This window comes from Phasianus colchicus, chromosome 1 (genome assembly GCF_987193195.1).
Source record: "Phasianus colchicus chromosome 1, bPhaCol1.hap1.1, whole genome shotgun sequence".
Taxonomy (NCBI): Eukaryota; Metazoa; Chordata; class Aves; order Galliformes; family Phasianidae; genus Phasianus; species Phasianus colchicus.
Genome location: NC_143436.1, coordinates 59926956 through 59950968, shown reverse-complemented (window position 1 = coordinate 59950968; position 24013 = coordinate 59926956). Strand labels below are relative to the sequence as shown.

The following is a 24013-nucleotide window of genomic DNA, read 5'->3' as shown; positions in this document are numbered from 1 at the left end:
TATTTCACTGAATTAAAAGCAAACTCCCTGTCTTGTTTCCAAACATACCAATTCTTTGTCACCACAGAATGTTACTGTCTGCTGTCATTTGAATATTATCTGTATTTTGTGCTGCATTACCATGGTCAGCAATGAAACGTGGTTATCTTGGTATCAAGTGAAATAGCTTCCTGTCTCCTGTGATTCTCGCTGTGGCTCAGACATTTAACCTTTTGACCCACGGGACTGGTGCCCTAGTAAATATACTGCTATGCCAGCAGGGCTGTCTGATTTGTTTGCTATATTTCCGAGCAGACAAATGTTTTAAGCATTTATTGCTTTGTGCTTCTTTTACTTTCCTCATGTTTGTTATTTTTCTGTGGTATCTCTGCTAAGAAACCTGGGCTGCGTACTAAGTTACAGCATGCCCTTTAAATATGCAGGACTTTTAATGTCGACCGTTTGAGAGAGAGTGGTGAGGTACTGGAACAGGCTGCCCAGAGAGGTTGTGGATGCCCCATCCCTGGAGGTGTTCAAGGCCAGATTGGATGGGGCCCTGGGCAGCCTGGTCTAGCATTAGGTGGGAAGGTTGGTGGCCCTGCATGTGGCAGGGGGATTGGAGATTCATGATCCTTGAGGTCCCTTCCAACCCTGGCAATTCTGTGATTTTGTGATTCTGTTTGAATATTTTCTATTGTACCACAAATTTACTCCTATTTCTTGATTTCTTCTGGTCACTGGTGCTTGTATTTAGCCAGGTATCAGCTTAAGCAATGGGCCTTCCTGCAGCCATGGCTGTAATGACGTTCTAGATGTTTGCCCTCCTTCCTTTACCATTCCCAGATCTTTATGGGAGTAGGTTCAGTATGTATGTGTCCTCCTGAGCTGTGAGGTAGCACGCTGCGTTGGCTGGCCCAGCTGAGCTGCTGCTGGGCCCAGTGCTCCTGCTGAACAGGCCTTTGTAGAGTTGCTTGGAGCATGTGAGCAAAAAATGGATTGAATAGCCCTGAAATAAACCCACGAGTTGCTATTTTCAAAGCAGCCTTTGGGGTTGGGACAGTTTTATAAATCAAAAGTCCATTTCTTGGAGGGTTCTGAATTCATCAGCGCTGGTTTGTGATTGCATTTCTGTGTGTAAACATGGGTGTGTGGTGGGCACTGTCTGGGCTGAAACCAGAGCACAGTGCAGCACTGAATGAGGTTACGGCATATAGCTGTGTGCAGTTTGATACAGCTTTGCGAACAGTGAAAAACACGCAGCTGTGATTTCCCTTTTGGTACAGGAATTTGAGAACAGGTTTTGAGACCACCAAAATAGTATCAATTTTTTGGTACAGTTGTGACTCCATTTTCAATTTTCCTATAACAAGGTCAGACATCCCACTAGTTTTATGCTTTGGTTGCTCTCTTTTAGAAATACTTGCAGTAAATATATTTTAAAAAAGAAGTTATGTTATTTGCATACGTTAACTATGTTATGTATTTGATATGCGACCTGAGACAAAAGCCCTTCCCTCAGTGTGTCCCAGGCACGACAAAGGTGCACTAAACCATGTCCCTAAGTGCCACATGGACACTCATCTGAATACCTTCAGGGAGCAGCAGTGTGCACATGGCAGTAGCAGCTGTGACTTGGTTAAGAACGAGACTTTCTCAGTAGCATATTCTTTTAAAAAAGATATATTTTGTGTTTTCAAATGGAATGTAAGCCCCGCTAGAGGTGCCGGGGGGGCAGCCTCTTGCAGGGCTGTGGAGCACGCTGGGTGCTGCCGGCCCTCCTCTTCTTGGGGCGCCGGGGCCCCCCAGCAGAGTGCTTCCTGCCCCGGCCTGGAGCGGAGCGTCTGCAGCTGCAGTGCTGGGCACTGGGCCCTGCTGCCTCCTGTCCCGGCTCCTCGTGGGGCTGCTGCTGCTCCTCCCCGGGGCTGGGTGCGGCAGGGAGCTCGCCAGCACCCTCGTGAAGGACTCGGCTGGATGTGCCGGGGAGCTCCTCGGCGTTGGGCCCCTCGGAGCTGCTGGAGGGTGTGGCGCTGGGGGTGCGGGTTCTCTGTGGGGAGAAAGCCGTGCTGCTGTCCCCCTGCTCCTGGGCAGTGCTCTCATCTTCGAGGCCCAGCATCCTCCGGGCCTCCCGGCCGCAGCGGCTGACGATGGTGTCAATGAGCCAGTGGATGATGGGCACGGCGCTGGGACCCACGCTGGGCTCTATGCACTGCACCATGGCATCCCTGTCCAGCCCCAGCTGACACAGGCAGCATAGGAACAGGCTCTCGGTAGACCTGACCTGCCACCACTGGAACTCAGGGAGGGCGGAGAGCTTCTGGTGCAGGCTGGGCAGCACGGGGTCAAGGATGTGGCGTCGCTCCCTGAACGCCGCCGCCCACTCCTGCGGCAGGAGGCCGCCCACCGTCGCCCTCATCTCTGGCCCTGCAGCCCTCCGCTGCGGTGGCAGCGGCGCAGAGGATGGAGCGTGTGCCGCAGTGCCGTTGGGGCGGGTGATGCTGCCGTGGTGGAATTGGGCAGGGACGGGCACTGCGGGTGGGGAGACAACGCACTCGATGTGATGTTCGCCTCCCCACACAGAGACCTTGATGGTCCTCATGGCCGTCCTGCAGAGCGGGCAGCTGGATTTCAGTATGGCCCACCGCTGGATGCAGCCGAGGCAGAACTGATGGTTGCACGGTGTTGCATACGCAACGTCCCGTCGTGCCTCACGACAGACGGGACATGTCCATGCCTCCGCCGCTGCGGCCATGGTCTTTTGGCTGCTGCACGTGAGGAGAGCGGTGGGTGACGAACTGCCCTCCTTCACGGGTGCTGCAGCGCTGGTGTCACGCACTGCAAGAGGAAGAGAGGTCACAGTCACTCGTGGTCCCAGGGAGTGCCGAGGAAAGGCCCCTTTTCCTCAGCAGGAAGCCCTCCTGGCCTCGCGGCTGGGCTGTGTTGTGCTCCCCCTAGAGCACGGGGACAGGCACCCCAGGGATGTGTCCCTGCACCGCTCACCTCCGCTGTTGCGGGTACGTCCTGCGGGGCCCTGGCTGCCTGCACTGGGCAGGGCCAGGGAAACACGAACGATGCTGTGAGGACGGGCACTGGGAACTGCTAGAAGCAGCCACAGGCACGGCTCAGCACAGCCAAATCCTTGCTCGCCTTCCAAACCTCGCAAAGCTGCTCAGCAGGAAGCCAGGAACGAGCCAGACTGAGCCAGGCTCTGCTAAGTCCGGATAGAAGCAGTGAAGGCCACGCAGTCACAATCTGTTGCCCGCTGATGTCTTAGCCTGTTTGCTCAGTGACATCATTTGGGTTGGAAAAGACCTCTGAGGTCATCAAGTCCAGCCGTTAATGGAACTCTACCAGGGCTACCACTAAACCAGACGTGTCCAACCCAAGGCCTGGACAACGAGTAGCATGACCCCACTTGACTGCTACCCTTTAACATTATTGTGTGATTGGTAGTGATGTTTTTCAGGAGCGTAACACTCAAATGTTTTAATAAAAAATAGGTATAAAAATAAGTTTTGTTATTTATATACATTGACTGTGTTCTTTATTTTATGTGTCCAAAGAGGCAATTCCTCTTTGCTCTGTATGTCCCAGGCAGCCAGACTGTGAAGTATGATAGACACTTGTCAACAACACCTTTGCCGTGTTGGATTATTGAATGCTATTTTCGTGCATGTGGAAGGATGAGATCTTGTAATGAGATTTTGAGGCAGTAATATTATTTTTAAAAATTTTCTTCTAAAAGTATTCTCCAGAGCTTGGCTTTCTGGAGGAGTTTTGAATGGGGAACGAGGTACTTGTTTTACCAGATTCACATAGTTGTCTGACTGCTGTTGGCTTACACACGTTTTGCTTGCCATTCTGCTTGCACTGAGCTCCGTTACTCTGTAGTTTGGATGTTCAGAGGCACGTGAAGGCTTCCTTTTAGTAAGGAAAGCTCTGACATCCAATGCTGTGACAGATTTAGCTGTCAAGCTCAGTTGATCCCTTGCTGATCAGAGCCTCCTCCTGCCCGTGCTGCTGCTCCCCTGCTCTTCAGGAGCGCGGCGGCCACTGTGGGAGTTAGCAGCCCTTCAGTGCCATGGATACTGCTGTAGTGAGAAGTAATGGTGGGACTGGACTGTTGTCACTTTCTTATGTGGAGGTGGCACATAGTAGCCTGATCTGCTGCACTGACAGAAGTAGAAATCATGGAATGTGATCATACCATAGAATGGTTTGGGTTGGAAGGGATCTCAAAGCTCACCCAGTTCTAACCCCGTGCCATGGGCAGGGCTGCCGACCAGCAGCTCAGGCTGCCCAGGGCCCCATCCAACGTTGCCCTGAATGCCTCCATGGGTGGGGCACCCACAGCAGCTGTGCCAGGGCCTCACTGCCCTCTGGGTAAAGAATTTCCTCATGACATCTAATCTAAATCTCTGCTGTTTCAGTTTTAAACCGTTCCCCCCTGTCCTGTTGCTGTCACATCATGTAAGAAGGCTTTTTCCATCATTTTTATAAGCTCCCATGAGGTACTGAACGTACTTCAGTGAAGCCTGCCTTTGAAAAGAAGTGAGTGTTTTTAATTTGTGTTTCTTGTTCCAGAGGACATACCTTTGTTTAGAGCTTTTTCCAACTGAAATTGGTGGTAGCTCATGCAAATGCCTGAAGCAGCAGAAATGTCTGCATATTCTTTCATCCTCTTTAAACTCTGAGCTTAGAAATAATTGTTCTCAAAGCTAGCATGGTCCCACAGCAGCTTACGTACTTCAGATCCAGGAGCTGGAACACACGTCTCTTCCCCTGCACTCAGTTCTCTAATCCTGTTGTTCTAAGTCCAGCCGTGGTTGCCACATGCTGACATTAAGTATGTTGTGTAATCACAAGGAGGGATTCTCATGAATGACCTGTGACGTAGTCAGGACTGGTGTGCTGTCGATTTACAGGAGGAATTAGAAGCAATAGGAATAGGAATAGAAATAACAAACAAAAACAAAAGTAGTAACAAACATTTAAGAACTTAAAGTGCTTCTGGTAATTAAATGTAATAAAGTACAAAAAGTGTATTTATTCTTTAGGTTTTAGCAGTTAGGATTGTCTTCGTTTGCTGCCTTGTGTGCTTTAGAACTGAGTTAGGACTGATCTATTTATGGTGATATTGATTTAGACGTAGCTCCTATCTCAGGAATTTTTGAGACTGCTGCAGTAAAACTGTTTGGGTGAGCTGGTGTTGCAGATAATTAAAATTTAGGTCTGCTTGTGCTTGAAATCAGTTTTCTTAGTGTTGACTTGTCCAGTTTTTATATGCTCCGCTATTTTTAAATAATTAGAATTACTGCAGTTAAACTTTTATGGTCTTGCAGATACTTAACAAAATGCCTTATTTCAATCATAGCTCTTTCTACAGTAGGCCCATATGAGCTCTACTGCATATTCCTCCTTCTACCGTCTGGAATGATCATGATGTGAGTGACCTTGTTCATTTCCTACTTGAAGCTCAAAATTAGGTGTTGCTCAGGATCTTGCCCGAGACAAGTTTTGAATCTCTCCAAAAAACAGAATCATAGAAAGATAAAGGTTGGAAAAGACCACTGAGATTATTTCATCTTACTGTCATCCCATCCCCACCATACACACTAACCCTGTCCCTCAGCGCTGCATCCACATGTTTCTTGAACATCTCCAGGCATGGTGACTCCACCACCTCCCTGGGCAGCCTGTTACAATACCTCATGACTCTTTCAGAGAATAAACTTTTCCTACAACCTGATGGACACTATTCAACCACTCTGACCCCTTGTTTTGTTTCTGTGCCACTCTCAGCATAAATTTTCCTTTGTCACCTGAGAATATCCTCAGTCACAGCTTTTGATCATTGCCACCACCTGTCCTTTTCCAGAGCACCTCTGAAATACTGTCTTCTCTATCATCTTTCCACACAGCAGAAGTATGCAAGTAGCTTAGTAGCTTTCCCCTTCCAGGTTTTAGACTCATGCTTTTTTTTTTTTTTTACTTTTTTATTGAGAGAAAACAGTACAAAACATTAAGGAAATATAAATAAATGGGATGAATGTGATCATAACTAAGTGTTTTGCAACAGAAGAATACTGTTTCCTACAAAATTTGAGACCAAACCTCAGAATCTTCCCAGTAGTGAGGCTTGGCCAACTCAAAGCTTTCAGGTAGTCCGATAGGCAGGTAACCTCAGATGTGTAAGTAGTTCTGTTCTTCATGTGATCTATGGGAATGTAACAGTTACTTTTAAAGATTGCTCAAACTTGTATTTTGACAGTAAAATTAGTTTCCCACTCCATTTTTTTTTAATCTACATTGAGCCACAGTCCTTGCATCTGCAGCAGACACCGATAGAGGGTTTCTCCATTGCTTATTTTATTCATGTGCAGAGAATATTCTCTTCTAAGATGCAGGTCTCTCTTTCCTTGCTGCATCCAACTTCCTTTGCCACATAACAGGCAGTGAAGTTTACATGGAAAACACGTTCTGTCTTAGAGTCCAGGCATTTTTTTTTTAAAAAACAACTTCAAACCAACCAACCAACCAAAACACCAGCGAGCAAGGGAAAAACACTATCTTTGTCACTATTTGTGTTTCTTCTGATGATATTTCTATTGGTTTTAACTGGAAATTTGTAACGATTGGAGTTTGATCTGGTGGTAGTGTGAATTCTTAGAGGCATCTGTATAGACGCTAGTGCAAATTTTTACGCTGTCTTGCAGTTCATTAATAATCATTTTGTTAATAGAAATAATTTTATTGTCAGCCAGACACATTTAAAATGGAATTGCTTTTAAATTACTGGTGTAAAACTAATTAGCTGTGTTGTAGATAAGTGGTGCTCTTTGTTGCAAGCTTCCCTTTTCTTGTATTTTCTGTGCCTGGAGGGAATTCTTAGGAAGGGAATTTAAATCCTCATCTCGAGTGCTGTTGAAGGCAATTAAATGGAAATTCTTGTTCAGCCTGCTTTTACTGGATTGCTGATGAACAATGGAGGCTAGTATTGAGCTTCATTTTCACGGTAGTGCTTTCTTCTTGTTGTCTGTAAATGTTTCCTGACACATTTAAGAATAATTTCATTCCTTATTAAAAAAAATAAAAAAATAAAAACTAGTATGGCTGCCTCAGCCTCATACTGTGGCATATTACTGAAATCAGCACAGTACGTACCGGCACTGCAGAAGGATGGTCGTGCCTGTAGCTGAGTTGAATGTAAATGCCATTTTCCCCAGCACTTTCAGAAGGCTTTGCTGATTGGTAACCAGTATGTGAATTTCTTCTGGCTTGTAGACATCTATGGTGTGCATGCTTTTACTCAAATCTTCCCTGGGAAAAAGGCTATGAATTGTTTACCTGTGTGCTACAGTTCTGCATCTGTAGCAGACAGGGTTTTACTTACGTTTTTCATGTGTCTGATGTCCAGTACTTCTGACATAGGTAAAACCTCTAGCACATTGGTACACAAATCTTTTTTGCAAGGTAAATACTTCATGCAAATATTAACTTATGTAACTTTACCATTGCACCAAAACTTGCATTACTTTTACTGAATTAGGTAATATAGATATACTAGATATATCTAATATCTATATCTATATACCTATATACAGGTATAGATACAGGTATCTGGGAAAAAAATCAAGTGCTTTTTGCCTATATGAAATCAGAAAATAGCTTTTTAAGGTAGCATTTATGCCTTTGTCATGATTATGTCTGCTGTGCTCGTAACTATAACATACTGTTATATGGTTATATATATGACTGTCTCAAGTAATGAATTAGTGTCGGATAACCATCCTATTCACTGTATGGCAGATGCTTTCATCTGTATTTTCAAATGGGAGGCTGAACAGTTTCCTTAAGGGCACATCATGTCTTTTCAGAAAAGCATAAACTGTCCTACAAAGTTTGGTTTTCACCCTTCTTATAAAGCTGTCCAATCTCATGAGGACACGTAGAGAAAGCTCAATTAGTCAGCTTATTTTTAAGCATATATAAAACATTTAGCACTTTTTCTGCAAAATGAGCATTTGGAATAAAAGGCATATTGTTGATTTTTATTTTCTCATTTTATTTATTTACTTTTTAAATAAAAATAAAAAGACAATATTGTGTGACGTGGAGGCTAAAACCGATCATCTTCTTGAGTACTGAGATTAAGAAATGACCCATGCCTGGATGGTTGCTTGGCTATGATTAAATTCTGATCAGTTTTTTTTTGTATTCTTTGTTCATAGCTGAAAGAGAAATTAGTGATGGCATCCGGCATCTTTCTGTTTTGTGCCTGTCTGTAGGAGTGAACATTCAGCATCCTGTTTTCCTAAAAACAGGAGGAATTAGATAAATGGGATACTGTAGCTGTAAAATGAGCTGTTTTCAGTTTATCTGACAAACCAAAAGTTCATTCTCTGTTGTTTCCCCCCACTCCCTCCGTGTGCCCATGCTGATTCAGCCTGTATTCTCAATCTGTTTCCAAGTCTCCAATCTGCTTGCCTCTGTGGGCTGTCTGTTGATCTTGTACTATCCTTACAATACCTATGAATTAATTCCCTTGTTCTTGCACCATTTTAACTAAACATGCATCTGTGTTTGTTTTTATTGCAATATGCCCATTATTTGCGTTTCAGGACTTTCATCACTTAAATATTAGATTCCAAAAGGAAACTTTTTGATCTCTGTCAGTTAAATGAACATCAGGAGACATGCAAACTACATAAAGATTTAGTCTAAAGTATGGATAAATTTTAGTGGCATAGAACTTCCCCACTTTCTTAGCAAATGAATATAGTGTGACATTGGTCAGCCCATCAGTCACTTCTGCAAGCACATCATTATTTTGTAATTTTACATTGCAAAGCTGCCAACACACACAAGTCAGGTTTAGGTTTTGCGTTACCTGCTGTAATCTTCAAGGATAAATCATGATCCTTGTCCTAGATGCTGGACAATCCATGTATACAAAGAGCAAGGAGCACAGAGTAACAAATCGGCAAGTGATCAGAACCAAGCATTGAGCATGTGGCTGTGAGAAAGTCCATGGAAAGAAATGTTCCCAGTAAGGCTGAATGCTGGTTTGGCCTTAGTAACTAAGAAACTTCTTCCAGGATGACTGCTTCCAGCATTCAGATGACAGAATGACTGAGACTAGAAAGGACCTTTGGAGGTCATCACTGAAACAGGTTGCCCAGGGAGGTGGTGGATGCCCCGTCCCTGCTGATACTCAAAGTCAGGCTGCATGGGGCTCTGAGCAACATGATCTACCTGTGGGTGTCCCTATTCACTGCAGGGAGTTGGACTAGATGACCTTTATGGGATCCTTTCCAACTCAAACAATTCTGTGATCCTGTGATCAGCCCCCCTGCTCAAGCAGGGTCACCCAGAGCAGGCTACCAAGATGAGCAGAGTGTGAAATACTGGAGGTAATTTTTAAAGAGATTTCATCTAAATGGAGCATCAGTGCTTCTGCCACCACATTGCATCTTATGGAGTCGAATACCAGCTGATTTTGAAGAGGATGCTTAGCTGCTCCATCTCGATGTCCTGCTAAGACTGGCATAGAGAGAATTTCAGTATAGGCCTCTCTCTGCAACTGATGTCTCCTCAGCAAAAAAATGTTACACAATCTTGAGCTTTGGTGAATGAATAGTGAAGAAAGATCTAAAATATCTAAAAAGAGTTTTTTTTTGAAAGACAGATACAGAACTGCAGTTGATTAAGGAACCATTAAGTAGTAAGTGGGTTTTCGAGCAGTGCCACAAAGTGAGAGCTGTCCCCAGAAGTAACCCCAGGAAGGCTTCTCTAGCAAAGATTTCCACCTGTGTTATCATACTGAAGTTTGCCTTCAAAATATGCTGCCCTCCCAGTCTGCTTTCCCCTTGCTTTTGTGTTAGGGATGTGGAAATAACTGATACATAATGCATTTCACTTTGCAGCAAGTTAGCAGCTGAAACAGGTAATCATTTGAACAAGTTCAATGCTGCTGCATTATGTATCAGGGAAACTACATTAAGTGTCAAAGTCATACAGGTAGGCTGCTCCTCCTGATAGCAGTCAAGTCATATTTTGTTGCCTGCTAATCATCACACACCAGAAGGCTAAGTTTCTACACAGAATTCTTGCCTCAGGACATGGTGAGTAAAATTAAAAGTGAAACTCAGAAATAGCATCCTTCATTATATACTTCTGTTTTTAGCTGATTTTCCATGTATGTGTTGCTTTCTACACCCAAATTAATTTAATTTAGCTTCTCTTCTCCTCTCTTCCTTTTAATATTTTTTTTACAAGTTCCACATGTAATTTCCATTGCACAGGGATCATTTCATCTCACTGACTATATTTATTTAGCTATTTATTTAGCTATTTATTGCTGTTTATAGTTGATGTAAATATTCTCTATGGTGTTTTGATCAGTTGGATTTTTCTATTGCTCTTTTATAAAACTATGCCCATTTTATTTAGTTCATGCCAGTTTGCTTCTGTCAGTGGAATTTCCGTCTAGAATTGTCCTGAGTTCAATCACAGATGACCTTTTTCTCACCTTTCTTTGTGATCAGACTGACCTTTTTCTGTGCATATCCACTGCCACTATCCTTTATCCTTTATAATGCACTCAAATGTTGAACACTGCTTAAATCTCATCATTTCGTAGTTGTCAAAGCACAAATTTTAAGGTCTCAATTCTCCATATACGCATAGTACAATTACATAATACCATTTTCAGGTCTAAGAATAAAAATGGAGTGTTTAATGGCATCTTGTAACTCAGCTTTTATAATGATCTTGAAATAAGTCAATCTCCTAACTCAGTCAGTGGCATCAAGCAAAGTCTTGAGAATTGTAATGGGAGTAGTGTGATATGAAATTCAGACTGTTAGGGTAGTCTTTATCAGAATAAGTGTGCCTCAGTCTCTGCAGCTGACTTCAGCTTTTGTATCTGTGCTGTGAAGAGGTTTTCCAGTGAATAGAAGCCATGAAGGTTTTTATGCATAGATCTATACGACCTTGACCAGTCACAGTTCAAATTCAGGAGATGATGTGCTTTGTCAAAAAGTGTGCCTTGTGATTGATGAAACTAAGAACCAGCAAGGGAGTAGTGGTAGCTTCTAAGTGGCTTTCATGAGGAGTCACACCAAGCAAGGCAGCACTATGCTAACATACTACAGTAATTAATCTATCTGTGAGATGCAGTACAGTCCAAAAACAAACAGAAACAACACGAATGAATTAGCTGGGCACCACACCAGCCCAGGTATTGATAGTGATGGTGGGAGACTGCCGTGGCTGTGTTGGCTCTTCAGGCTGCATTCGTGCTGGATGGCTGGGCCCAAAGAGTTGTGGCCAATGGATTTAAATCCAGTTGGCAGCCAGTCACGAGCAGTGTCACCCAAGGCTCGGTACTGGGGTTGCTTCTATTTAAAATCTTTATTAATGATCTTGATGAGGGAATTGAGTGCACTGAGTAAGTTTGCAGATGACACCAAGTTAGGAGGGAGTGTTGATCTGCCAGAGGGCAGAAGGGCACTACAGGGGGACCTGGATAGACTGGATCGATGGGTCAAGGTTAACTGTACGAGTTTCAACAGGGCCAAGTGTTGGGTCCTGCATTTTGATCACAACAACCCCAGGCAACGCTACAGGCTTGGGGAGGAGTGGCTGGAAACTGCCTGATGGAAAGGGGCCTTGGTATATTGATGGACAGTCGGCTGAATATGAGCCAGCAGTGTGCCCAGGTGGCCAAGAAGGCCAGTGGCATCCTGGCTTGTATCAGGAATGGTGTGGTGAGCAGGACTACGGAAGCAATCCTGCCCCTGTACTCGGCATTGGTGAGGCCTCACCTTGAGTACTGTGTTCATTTTTGGGCACCTCAGTATAGAAAGGATATTGCGGTGCTGGAGCAGGTCCAAAGAAGGGCAACAAGGCTTGTGAAGGGCTTGGAGATATTCCCTATGAGGAGAGACTGAAGGAACTGGGGCTGTTCAGTGCGGGGAGGAGAAGTCTGAGGGGAGACCTTATTGCTCTCTTCCAATATCTGAAAGGTGTTTACAGCGAGAGTGGGGTTAGTCTCTTCTCAGTGGTGACAGGTGACAGGACGAGGGGAAATGGCCTCAAGTTGCACCAGGGTAATAGGTTGGATATCAGGAAACATTTCTTTACAGAAAGAGTTGTTAAGCACTGGAATAGGCTCCCCAGGGAAGTGGTTGAGTCACCATCCCTGGACGTGTTTAAAAACCATTTGGATGTGGTGCTCAGGGACATGATTTAGTGGAGGGTTGTTAGTTAGGATAGTATGGTTAGGTTGTGGTTGGACTTGATGATCTTTGTGGTCTTTTCCAACCTGAGTGGTTCTGTGGCTGCTCATGTGAGCACGTGAGGTGTGCTGTCACATCCATGCCTGGCAACTGCTCCTCTTTGGAAGGCAGTTGTTCCTGTTAGGAAGCCGTTGACCTGGAAAGTTTTTAAGGTGGCTAACTTTTCACACTGTAAAGATGCAGGGATTCCACCAGATGAGGAGTTGGACTTGATGATCCTTAAGGGTCCCTTCCAACTTGGGGTATTCTGTGATGGTTTCAGTGAAGTAAGTATGCACAGTTAATAGAAATATCTGTGTCATAATAAGGCCATAAAGTTTTATAAATTAGTAAGCATATTAAACAAATTACTTAAATATAAAAATCAAAGTAGAACAAACATCTGGCTACTAGCTGAAAAATGCAAAAAATATGCAACTGTGCAAAAAACTTGCTGTATGGCTTAACTTAACAGGAAGGAATCTTGTGGATGTATACAAATGGATACGCTGGGAAAGTTTAAACTTTTTGTCATTGTATATAGACCATGAAGAACAGAAGCAGCACTTGAATTAAAAGACATCTTGCATTATTCTCTATGCTGCATGGATTTGCATAATTGCCATTGATATGTAAAAAGAACTGTGCTTTCTTCCTTTTCATCCTCAAACTTTTAACATATTGACAGCAGTTTTATAAATAAACTGGATAATACAGTATACAGTGATGTTCCATATGGGTTTCATACGAAAAATCTTTAATTTTTTAAAGCATTAAGTACACAGTAGTTTTCTCTTAAACTAATGTAAATTGCATTTAAAATTCTGAGAATTCAGTTATGTTTTTATGCATTGTGTCTGTATTACAGCTGCACTTTCTTCTTTATGTAAGGTTCATGTCTGTCAGAGGCAAAGACTCAGGTTGTGGTGTGAGAATGTACTTTGTAAGAGCAAATGCATAGCATACACGGTGTACTGTAGCATTGAAGAACATCACAGAAGTCCAAAACAGAGTCAGTTCAATTCATACTTGCTTTTTAGACATTTTGCAAAGGAGTTGATGTAATCAAATGATTTACCATAAGGAAAAGAACAAATGGAAAGTTCTGATACTGTGCAAATGGAATACTGTGTATTTGCTAATCTGCCGGGAAGCTCATGTGTTTTTGGCAGTGATTTGTCCTATTCTTCTTTTAGGAATAAAGGTTTATTCTTAATATTACAGGAAAAGAGAATTGGAGAACAATGCCTGGTTAATTACTGGTGTTTCCATTTCTCTGAGGCTCTATATGCTAATAGGAAAGCATCTATAGTACTACTACAGACATATGCCAAAGAAATGTTTTGATTTTCATCTGTAGAATATGGTTAAATAGTTGTCTAGATAAATCTTTTTCTGTTCTAAGTTCTGTTGGTGCCCCGAGCTGTTAAGTAAATGGAGCAGAAGATTTTATTTACTTTATTTTTTCAAATCAAAATGGAACATGGCCCAAAATAAAGACAAGTAGAATTTCTGAGAACTAGACATCCAGCCACCTTCCCCAATATCCGTATTCTTTACCATTCTTAGACATTACAGATGCTAATGTACACCCCCACTAAATTTGAGGAAAATATAGTATGTACTTGAAAGGTCATCATTGATGTCTACTGGTTTTTATCCATATATTTTTTTTAATTGTAGCCCACTGGTAGAAGGAGCTCCAGCTCCCATTTCTTTGTGAGCTTCTCCAGCCCTGGCAGTCTTACCTGCTGTTCTGTGCTTTGGTTTTTCCCTTGGATACATGTCCTTTGCATTTGTCCTATAGGGTATCTATTATACTAAAACTTTTTGCTTGAGTGTCAAATTAGGAACAGTGAGCCATTGAATATAACAATGTTTTGTAAGATAAAATTTATTAGCAGAGTTCCTGAAAGCCATCCTATGTTTACAGACAGGGTGACTGAATCAGTGTTTAACAGTTTCATTAAATTCAATTTCTTGTTATTGGGAAAATCCTATTCAGCAAATTGCTGATGCTTGCTATTTCAGTCACTTGCAGTCTTTGGAGAAGACAGCTGGGTTAATACATTATTGAATATTTTTAGAATCCTTTAATGCTGAGTTCACAGGAATCTCCAAGTAGACTAAAAAGCAGCAAAGTTTTTTTGAACAGTTTTGCTTTGAAGTTTCTAAGAGGCTGCTGCAGTGCCAGTAAAACTTAGTTCTAAAGGCTATAAATAACAATAAAACAATGACTTCCATTAGCAAGTAGATCCTAATGATGGGAAGGCAAAGGAGGCCACTGGGTACAGCAGGTGCAGATGTGTACTAAGCATTATGATTTAATGGATCTGCACAGAAGTTACACTTTCATGGAGAATTTTCCTCTGAATGAACAGATATTAGAGTGACATAATATCTCCTGCATTGGAAAAAAAAAAATCTTTCAATGCAAATACATTTTCTTTGAGTTAAGATAGATGAGAGACCTTTTTCCTGTGTTGGGCTAAATCCAGGATATAAGATGCCTTGTTTTATTTTTTGAAACTGCCAGTTAGACCATATGGTTTGAAGTTACAGGAAGCCTTTTTGTTCATATTATGAGGTCAGCTACTCTCAGAAAAGAACACAGAAGATGGAAAATGATTTAGAAATTTGGAAAGATTTGGAGTTGTTTGGACTCTTTAAAACAAAACATGATTTATTTTGCAGAGTGAGAGAAGAAAGGAATTGACGAATACCAGTTGGCCTCATTTAGAAGAGTTAAAATGGGCAGTAATTAACAGCTAGTTAGCTGTACACCATCTTGATCTCAGTGGAGGCTGCCTGGATAGAGGCCATAAATCCATACTGCAAATGAGAACTGCTTCAAGATGCTTCATTTAGCTAAATGAGATGGTAGCCCTCAGCTGCTAGGAAGCTGCGAAGGCAGTATTTATTAGGTCAGAGTTTGGGACTCACCAGTCTATTTCATTCCCTCTGGCTATGCAGGTGTTCATTATTGTTGACAACTTTTTTAGAGCTTCAGTAGTTTAATAGTGTTCTCTGTTTTCCTCTTGTAGGCATTTGGACAGTCTTTCTCAATTCACCGCAAAGTAGCTGAAGATGGGGAGACACGAGAAGAGACTCTCCTCCAGGAATCTGCATCAAAAGAAGCTTATTACCTGGGGAAGATTTTGGAGATGCAGAACGAGCTGAAGCAGAGCAAGGCGGTGGTCACCAATGTTCAAGCAGAGAATGAGAGACTCACTGCTATTGTCCAAGACTTGAAAGAGGTAAATGGGTGTGTGGAAGGAGCAAGGGAGTGATTTTTCTTGGAGTTTCTTGCACTGACCGTTACTGAATCATGACAATGCTACAGAATGTGAAAATACCTTCCTACCAGTCTGTGATCCTCCTGCAGGCTTGCCAGCTTGAGGGAGCTGTGGCTTAGAAAGGGAAAAAAAGAAACTCTTATTATGATTTTTAAAGAACAATACTCTACCCACTTCAGGAAGCTATAATTTTCTAAGTGCTCAGCATTTTGCTTTGTATTTTATATTGCCTACATGAAAGGGCAATTCATGTAGCTTTTTCTTAAAAAAAAAAAACAAAAAAACACCTTCTGATATTCATATAATTCCTTTTTTTTTTTTTTTTCTCACCACCTGTATTGTTACTCGGCTATTTTTTGGAATTGCTTGCATTAGATAAAGCTTTCAACAGTCTTCTTAAAAATCAAAATGCGTGCATGCTCACGTTCAGAAAATAGGCAACACAGCACTCTTTTCTTTTATTCATCTGCTTATCAGCCATCCATCCACTCATATAAATCTAGATTGTTCTATTGCATACCTCTCCAGTTTCAGTTCTCTATGCAGAGCAGCAGTGTGTTTGTGGGAAGGCAGCACTTTGGTAGTAGCCCCACATCTTCCCTGTTTCCCTCGTGAATACTTGAATACGGGGGCTCCCCACTATCCAGTTGCAAGAAAAGACCTTTCTTGGGCGATTTTGGAGGACTCTTCCTACACATGAACTTAACAAAGATTACATGTTTTCTATAGTTGAGTGGAGTGGCATCCTCTTAACTTACAGTAACCCCTTGGACTGGATCCTTTTCTCTAGGTTTAAAGATTATTGCACACAAAAGGATGAAGCGTTCTTATTTAACTGTTGCACTGACGTTGCACATGGTACAAGTTGGATTTCAGTAAGAAATAAATACGTGGTATTATTCAAGTGAAATATGTGGTTATAATTACTGTCTCAGTTGTTAGCAAAAAAAAAGAAGGAAAATCAATTTTATACTCATCCTAAAATCATATCCTACAAGATCTGTATGTGTAGCCAGCTACATGCTTATCCATGCTTGGGTAAAACTCAGAGGAGAGCAGAATCCTTTTAACCTGGCTTCAGTCGCAAACAACCAAGTCAGAGGATATGTGTTTGTCTTTGTACTTGTTTCCTTCCTTCCTCAAAGGTCTCCTCAGGTTCCTTCAAATGCAAAACTCCCATTTTCTGACATGATTATTGATCTATAAGTTATTCAGAAGGCAGTTTCAATACTTCTCCTCCCTAGAATATTGATTGTCCTCATCTCTTTGGAGATAATAGCAACCCTTAGTGTGAGACCAGCTGCAGTTATTTCCTGTTCTAATGAGAAATAGAAACAAGCCTTGGTAGTTAATTAAAGTGTGGGGCAATAATTTGCTTGAATTTAAAACAGTCTGATAAACTGTTCATTTAGTTGTGATATTGGACTACAAGTATAAACTTGTGCTGAACTTTGTATTTCGTGGGACTGCAATCAATGTATTTAAACATAAATGGGATTAGTGTCTTCACTTCATTACTGAGCTTACACCTGACACTGTTGATGATTAATTATTTCAATATAGTAGTATATAGAAGGTGATTGATATTACCACGTGCTGTTAGGCATCTTGTCACACTGAATTACATTTGTATTTCACCTTGTGCTCAGAGGTCTCATCCTTGTAGCAAGCTCAGTCCAATCATATAAATCTTAAATCAGTAAAATCCAAGTGGCCACAGGAAGGAGGTGCCCTTCTGAAATATGTCCAGTTAGTTCTGGGTACTGCTAACAGGCAGTGCAATTTACTTCAAGTTTTGATAGCACTAAGATGGGGGAAAAAAAACAACGAAAAAACATTGATTTAAATGTCTGGTGCATTTTGGTGTAAAGACCATTATTAGAAGATGCCACAGGATGATAGCTACAATAAGAAAGTAATTTGTCTCTTTAGCAAGTTCATTTAACAATCTAGTTAGAGGAAAGTAGGAAAGAAAAAATGGTCTTTATGTGAGCAGCTCTACTGAGTGATGGAAAGATATTTATGTTACTTGACTGTATCCAGTCTTCCTCTCCATGCCCCCAGCCCTCTCCCATCTCTGTCCTGGGAGTTCTCTTTTGAAGATGTTCGACTTTCTGAATTTGCTCAGAAATTCATAGTTATATGAAAGCCTGTGAGCATTTTCTGAGCCATTACAATACACTCACATGAATGCTGATAGCTTTTAGGAATCTTGGGAATTCCACAGCCCCAGAATTTAAAAATTCATGCATGTTTGCAAGTATGTGCTGCGTAGTCACAGCTGTTATCTGCAGGGCAGCTTGACCTGGATCCCTGTTGTTATAATAGGCTCAGGTCTCTGGAGATTCTGCATCTCATTCTCAGAAAGCAAACAAACTGATTTCAGTGCTCATCATTAGAAAAAAGACATGTTTTGGAAAAACTGAAGTATCTGTTTCACACTGAAGGTGGAGGATGAACAAGGGATCTATGTACCCAGATGGCTTTTTAGATCCATGTTAAAATGATCAAAAGAGTAAAACAGTGGCAGCATTATTTATGATGTAATAAAACTCCCTTCCAAGAGTTCTGGATAGAAATATTATCTCCTAGGCAAATAAAATATGCACCTTGGGAACTAGGTAGATTTTTTTTCATTCTTTTCTCCCACTTTAGATATGATAAGTAGAATGCTATTTGGAGATTTTTAAAACTGTCATAAGCTGAACCAGAAAATATCCTGATTTCAAAACTAATGGCAGTCTGAGACCAGATTTCATGTATTTTTTGTGCTGCAGGTGGATGGCTTCTTTGTGTGGAGAGATCAGTAGGGTTGTTTGCCCATTTAACTTTTTACAGCTGCATATGCAGTGCCTGTCTTTGTTCAAAAGGCCAAAGGAAAAAACTTGTAGAAACATATTTTGAAAATATGATTTTTTATCATTTTCCGGTTTTCCAGTGGTTGTTTTTTCTTATTTAAAAACACTGTGTTTACTTACAGTCAGGAGACGAGGGACTGTTTCTTCCATTTCTGCCACTGTGAAGTCTTTCCTTATGGTAACCATAAGCAGACTCTGTAGGTGAAAAACAAGGATGAAATCACTTTGCTGAGAAGCTGATAACTTACTGACAGAGGTGGCCACACAAGCACAAATGATGCAGCAGAGTCTGGAGCAGAAAGTTCTTGCAATGAAATCATGGTCCTCCTCTGTAAGGAGGCTGAATGCCTTGGAGCTGCGTGTCAGCATCTAAACTGGTGGAGATTGGAGGGGAAAATGCATCAGGTGATGAAGGGAAGCAGGGGAAGCTGTGAAAAATGAAGATGAAAGATGCTAATACAGTGTTAGTTTTGTAGGTGTTATAGACTAGGATTAGGATATGTGTGAGGTGAGTAGACTAATGCCTTTGTGCTTGGAGAGTTTGGCTTGAAGAGGTGCTGCTCAGCTCTTCCCAGCACTCTTGCATTCTCTTGCATGAAACAAGACTAGTAAAAAAGAGAGGAAATATACATATGTGGGGAAGTGAAGAGTTAAACCTCAATAGTCTGTGCTGCTAAATGTCACTGTAGCAGCTGCTGGGCTTGCAGAAAGAAATCAGCACCTGGGTACCTGCAATCCAGGAGATAACAGATGAACAGGGAGGTCTGTTATGGCCCTGCTAATGAGCCATGGCAGCAACATACATCTGGGCTTCTGGAGAGCAAAACCAGGAATAAGAGCAGTGGAAAGTAGATAAGGAGAAAAAACAAATTGGTGAGGGATTATATGCTGAAACCAAGTGAAAAAAAATCTAAGATTAAGTTGTGTAGCTCTCCTGCCCTTGAAATCAACAGCAAAGCTTTTATTCTCTTCAGTGGTACAAAGATCTTGTACTTCCTACTGATCAGTAAGAGCATGAGAGTAATGGCTTGGACTCTAAGGGGAATATGTATATGATGTGAAGTGTCAGCACTTGTTCTGAGTGAGTTATTACAAGAAGTCTCTCTGCTAGCTATAGCCATTTCAGAAATGCAGTTTCATGCTAGTGGCCACACCCACATTCTGAAGAATATGTACATGAGAAATGGAAAAAGTGATATTTTATATTAACTGCAACTTCAAAAAATTGATAGTTGGCTATTTCTGTTTTAAAAGTGATACTTCTTCATTTTGAAGAATCAGAAGTTTTTCTCTCTTTCTTGACAATTCAAAATAAAGCCTAAAAACTTTTTATGTCAGCACATGTCTAGTAAATACCCCTCATCAATTTTGTGTTTTTTTGTTGCTGAAGGGTAAGACTATAACAGGAGTTGTGTACGTAGTGCTTCTTGCTTAATACAGGATGTAGTTACATCCAGAACAGAACCTTAGTGGAATCTTCCTGGAGGCTCCTTCTGTAGTAGATGCCTCCATTTTCACCTGTAGAATTTTCTGTCCATCTAATGGTCTGTTTGAGTCAACTCCAGGAACACCTCTGGCTTGCACTCAAGTCTGCTACTACTCTTTTTGCTGGATATTGAGAACTTGCTGTAGGATCTCCCAAGATGTTTCCCCATCTGACCTCATCCCTGGGTATTTTTAGTGCTGACCTAGTTGGAGGAGAGAGAATGCCAGTAATGTCCTATGCTTTGGTTCCATGATAGGGCAAGGAGAGATTTAGATTGGGTATAAGAAAGAATCTGTTTACAGTAAGGTGGAGCAGGTTGCCCAGAGAGCTGGTGGATCTCCCATCCCTGGAGGTACTCAAGTTCAGGCTGGATGGGGCTCTGAGCAACCTGATCTACCTGTGGGTGTCCCTGTTCACTGTAGGGGGGTTGGACCAGATGGCCTTTAAGGGTCCCTTCCAACTCAGTAATGATTTTTTGATTGTTGCAAGGTTTGGGACTCAGATGTCTTCTCTGACTGACAGAATATGGATCCACTGCTTCAGCAGTCAGTGACAGGCCATTTTTAGGGTAAGATTCCTTTAGGTGAAGCTGTTCCACTTTGTTGAGGGGATAGTACTTTGTGTGTCAGAGTGAGCCAGCTCGTAATGAATGACTGTAGCCTAAGGGCTACACCCACTCAGCTGGGAATAGGGAACTGGTTCTAGTCTCTATTTCAATTAATGTTTAATAAGAAATACTTGAATATTAATTGAAGCAGAGACCAGAACCCCAGTATCTCCTTTGTGAAATTGGAGGGAGGTAGCTGCAGGTAGCAAATGAGGTAACTTTCTACAGCTCTCTGTTGAATAAAGCTGGAAAAGGTAAGCAAGTCCAGGGGAGGAATCACTACAGTGAACTGTGCAGAGATATAAGACACTGCAGTGTTGACAATCGCAATGCGTGCAGCATCCTTCATGAGCTCACCTAGCTTCCTCCTGGTGTGATCCAGTACTTCCCAGCAGCTGCCTCCACAGAGCCATCCTGCTGAAGCGTAGGAGTTTCTTTTGGCATTTTCACTTATTGACTAAAGCCTGCATTAGAAATGTATTTATCGACTACTAACATTATTATACAGGTATTTGCAGCAATGGTTTCATTTCTAGAGAAGAAAAAAGAAATAGTTGTGAAGTATTCAGTGCAGCTATCATTAATGGCGTCTTCATCTTAATGCACCTCCATGCAAACACTGCTTTTTGCAAAGAAGCTGCAGAAATGTGATATCAGAGCAGGCTATGGAGATTGCTATAGAAGTTAGAGCAGCCAGGGAGTGACAGATTGATAACAGAGCTGTTTATCTTGTTAGGACAGCTCACTTGTCATAATTTAGGATAGTATTAGCATAGTCACTATAACTATCTATGTTTACATTCCTTTAGTTTAGGAAGTTTTTTTCAATTGAACTGGCTCTGAATTAGGCTTAGAATATAAATTTATTATTTTGCCAACTTTTTTTTGGAAAAGTCTGCTGAAAGGAGATGTTCCAGCTTGCTGGTGCCTATCCACCCTCATAAATTCTTCCTCCATTGATGGGAGTGCTAATGTTTTAGCAAACTTTTCAACTTCTTGAGACTAAACAAAACAAATATGTTGTTTCCTTCAGCTTTCAGAAATGCTATTCAGATAGGATGAGAGATAACAACTTTACACTACACTGGGGAGGTTCAGGTTGGATATTAGGAACAATTCGTTCTCAGAAAGAGCAGTGCTGCAGTGGCACAGGCTGCCCAGAGCGGTGGTGGAGTCACTGTCCTTGGAGGTGTTCAGGAACTGCATGGATGTGGCACTGAGGGACATCATCAGTGGGCATGGTGGGGGAGAGCAGATGGTTGGACTAGATGACCTTAGAGGTCTCTTCCAACCTTAATGGTTCTGTGGTTTTATAGACCTTAATGCTAATTATTATATAACAGCATAATGATCTGTAAGACATGCAACTTTATTCCCGGTTGCTGAGCTGCTAAAAATCACATTCCACTGTAAATGGGAGTTTCATCTTAATCCCAACAAAACCATGCTAATAGTTCCTGTAAGGAGACAGGTGTTTTAGTGCTTTTCCTGTGAAGGCACTTGCTCATCTGTGCTCTATCCAGACAGGAGAGCTGCAGGGCCTCCTGGGGCTTTTGGCTGAGTGTGGTGGAGAGTGAGCCTGTCCCTGCTCTGAATTCCTGTCTTCCTGATACAGTCTGCAAAATCAGCAGTGTATGTTTGAGGCAGCCTGGATGGGGCAGAGCTGTGGATTTCATTTTCAGTGGTGTTTGCAAACAAAGGTTTTTTTAACTAATTCTGACCTAGTTTGTGAAGCAGTTTTGTGAGGGCATTGTTTTGTGGTCTTGCATACTGATACTCATTACTTTTCAATCACTGTGCCTGTTTTCAGAACTTTACCGAACTTCTTTCTGAAAAGACACAAAATGGCTTTCTTTAGCTTGGAGACAGAAAATAGATCAAGCTGTGATTTGTAATCCTACAAAACATCTTCTTGTGTTGTGAGAGAAATACCCTGGTAAGCTGAGCTCAAAAGAGCTCAAAACATAGGCAGCGAGACCTTCCAGGTCTGATTAGCTTGTGTTGACTGCTCCAGAGTACCCTTATCAATTGATAAATGTTTAATTATGAATCTATCATTCTATTTCATCTACTTCCTAGTTATTGCTAAACACTTCCTTGTGGTTCCTGTTTCACACATTGGCCAACAAACCACTCGCTCCAGCAAGTGAAACCCAAGATGGCCTTGTAACATTTTCCTTCTTATTTCCTGAAATGTGGTTTATAGTCCTATAATTGCTCATAAATTTGCCATGTTTGCAAGCATGTACTCCTCACGAGCAGGAAGTACAGTAAAATAGGAAGGTTATCAGTGTAGGCTAAATACATTTTGCTGTGTTCCTCTTTAATCAAGGTGATCCTCAGCTCATTGTTCTGCTGGTTTCACATCCAGATATAGCTGCAGTCTACCCAAACCAGATTTGGTTGCTGGTGTTTCCTGTTAATGAGCATAGAACAATGACTTAGGATGCAAACTTGTGATCTGACACATGCATGACACTATTTTCTTTGGCAGTGTTTGGGCATTTAGCTCTTCTGTGAATAAAAGAGTCAAACAATGGACAGTAGGGAGGTCAAAAAAAGGCCAAGCGGGATAATAGAGCATTACCAAGGGACTGTTGCATAAATACAGAGTGCCTTGTTATAAACACTCTAATTCCCAGTTTCCTTCAGAAAGGGTCTTTTACAAGGCCTCAAATAGAAAATGAAAGAGGGTGTACCTTCAGCTGTGCTCCGTAATCTCTAGGCACTGATTAATCAAGTCAGGACCTGGCAATGAACTGTTCTTACATAAGGTCTGGTGAAATAATGACCTCTTATTTGTGCTGAGGTGGCATCTGAAAGCCTTTTGTGTACCCCCGTGGACAAGGTATTCTGTGAGAACATACAGAGAAAAAAGTGGTGGAGGCCAGAGGTGAATGCGTTTAAAAAGTAGTCAGACAAACTTTATGGAGAATGGGACTGTCAGTGCTTCCTGCACCTGAAGATCCAGACCTAGTGCCCAGCTGGGAAATTTCCTCAACCCCATGATGCTGGAGGGGACGCCAGGAAAAGCATCATCATATAGTGTCCCCATTTCTTGTGTCTTAGGCTCATGTGAGTGGCCAGTGCCGAAGGCAGGATATCAGAGTAGCAGCACTCTGAACGAAGAAAGTGTTAGTTCTGTGTGTCCCCTTGTTTTGTTTCACTTTTAATACATAACTTTGCTGACTTGTTTTTGTTTCTGGATGTTTCTCGTAAGAACTGCTAATGCTGAATCAGTCTTTTCAGTATTAATTTTCTGGTTATGAATAACCTGGGCCTTTGTCTATTCAAGTGGTGTGGAGTAAGAGATTTTGGCAGCATTCGGATTAGCTGCGCTGCCAGTTTTTAAAAATCCTTGCAATGTGATCTGGACTCTTCAGGAGCAATAGCCCAAGAGCAGAGCTGATCTGTACCTTGTGACTTCATTTGCCTGGGATTAAGGAAGAAAGAAGGAATACTCTGGTTGCCAAACTTCCTGAAGCTCAAGGCCAATGGCTTAAGCTCAG

The 24013-nt window shown here is 41.9% G+C and overlaps 2 protein-coding genes across 9 annotated transcripts in view; one reads left to right on the top strand and one right to left on the bottom strand.

Annotated features, from left to right (window-relative positions):
* Nucleotides 1-24013, top strand: part of BICD1 (BICD cargo adaptor 1) — a 175523-nt gene that overhangs the window by 76755 nt on the left and 74755 nt on the right. For all 8 annotated transcript variants that reach the window (XM_090144655.1, XM_090144642.1, XM_031589826.2 and 5 more), the window contains exon 2: nucleotides 15302-15514. In XM_090144655.1, the coding sequence (XP_090000781.1) occupies nucleotides 15302-15514 (213 nt within the window). The remainder of the gene's footprint in view (nucleotides 1-15301; nucleotides 15515-24013) is intronic.
* On the bottom strand, nucleotides 1620-3479 carry LOC149919651 (uncharacterized). The gene is made up of 2 exons (XM_090144633.1): nucleotides 2977-3479; nucleotides 1620-2811 (listed from the first exon to the last, which is right to left on the bottom strand). The coding sequence occupies exon 2, from the start codon at nucleotides 2726-2728 to the stop codon at nucleotides 1694-1696; it is 1035 nt and encodes a 344-aa protein (XP_090000759.1). The 5' UTR covers nucleotides 2729-2811; nucleotides 2977-3479; the 3' UTR covers nucleotides 1620-1693.

Coding starts and splice junctions, on each gene's coding strand:
- LOC149919651 (XM_090144633.1), bottom strand. CDS start 2,728: ATGGCCGCAGCGGCGGAGGCATGGACATGTCCCGTCTGTCGTGAGGCA.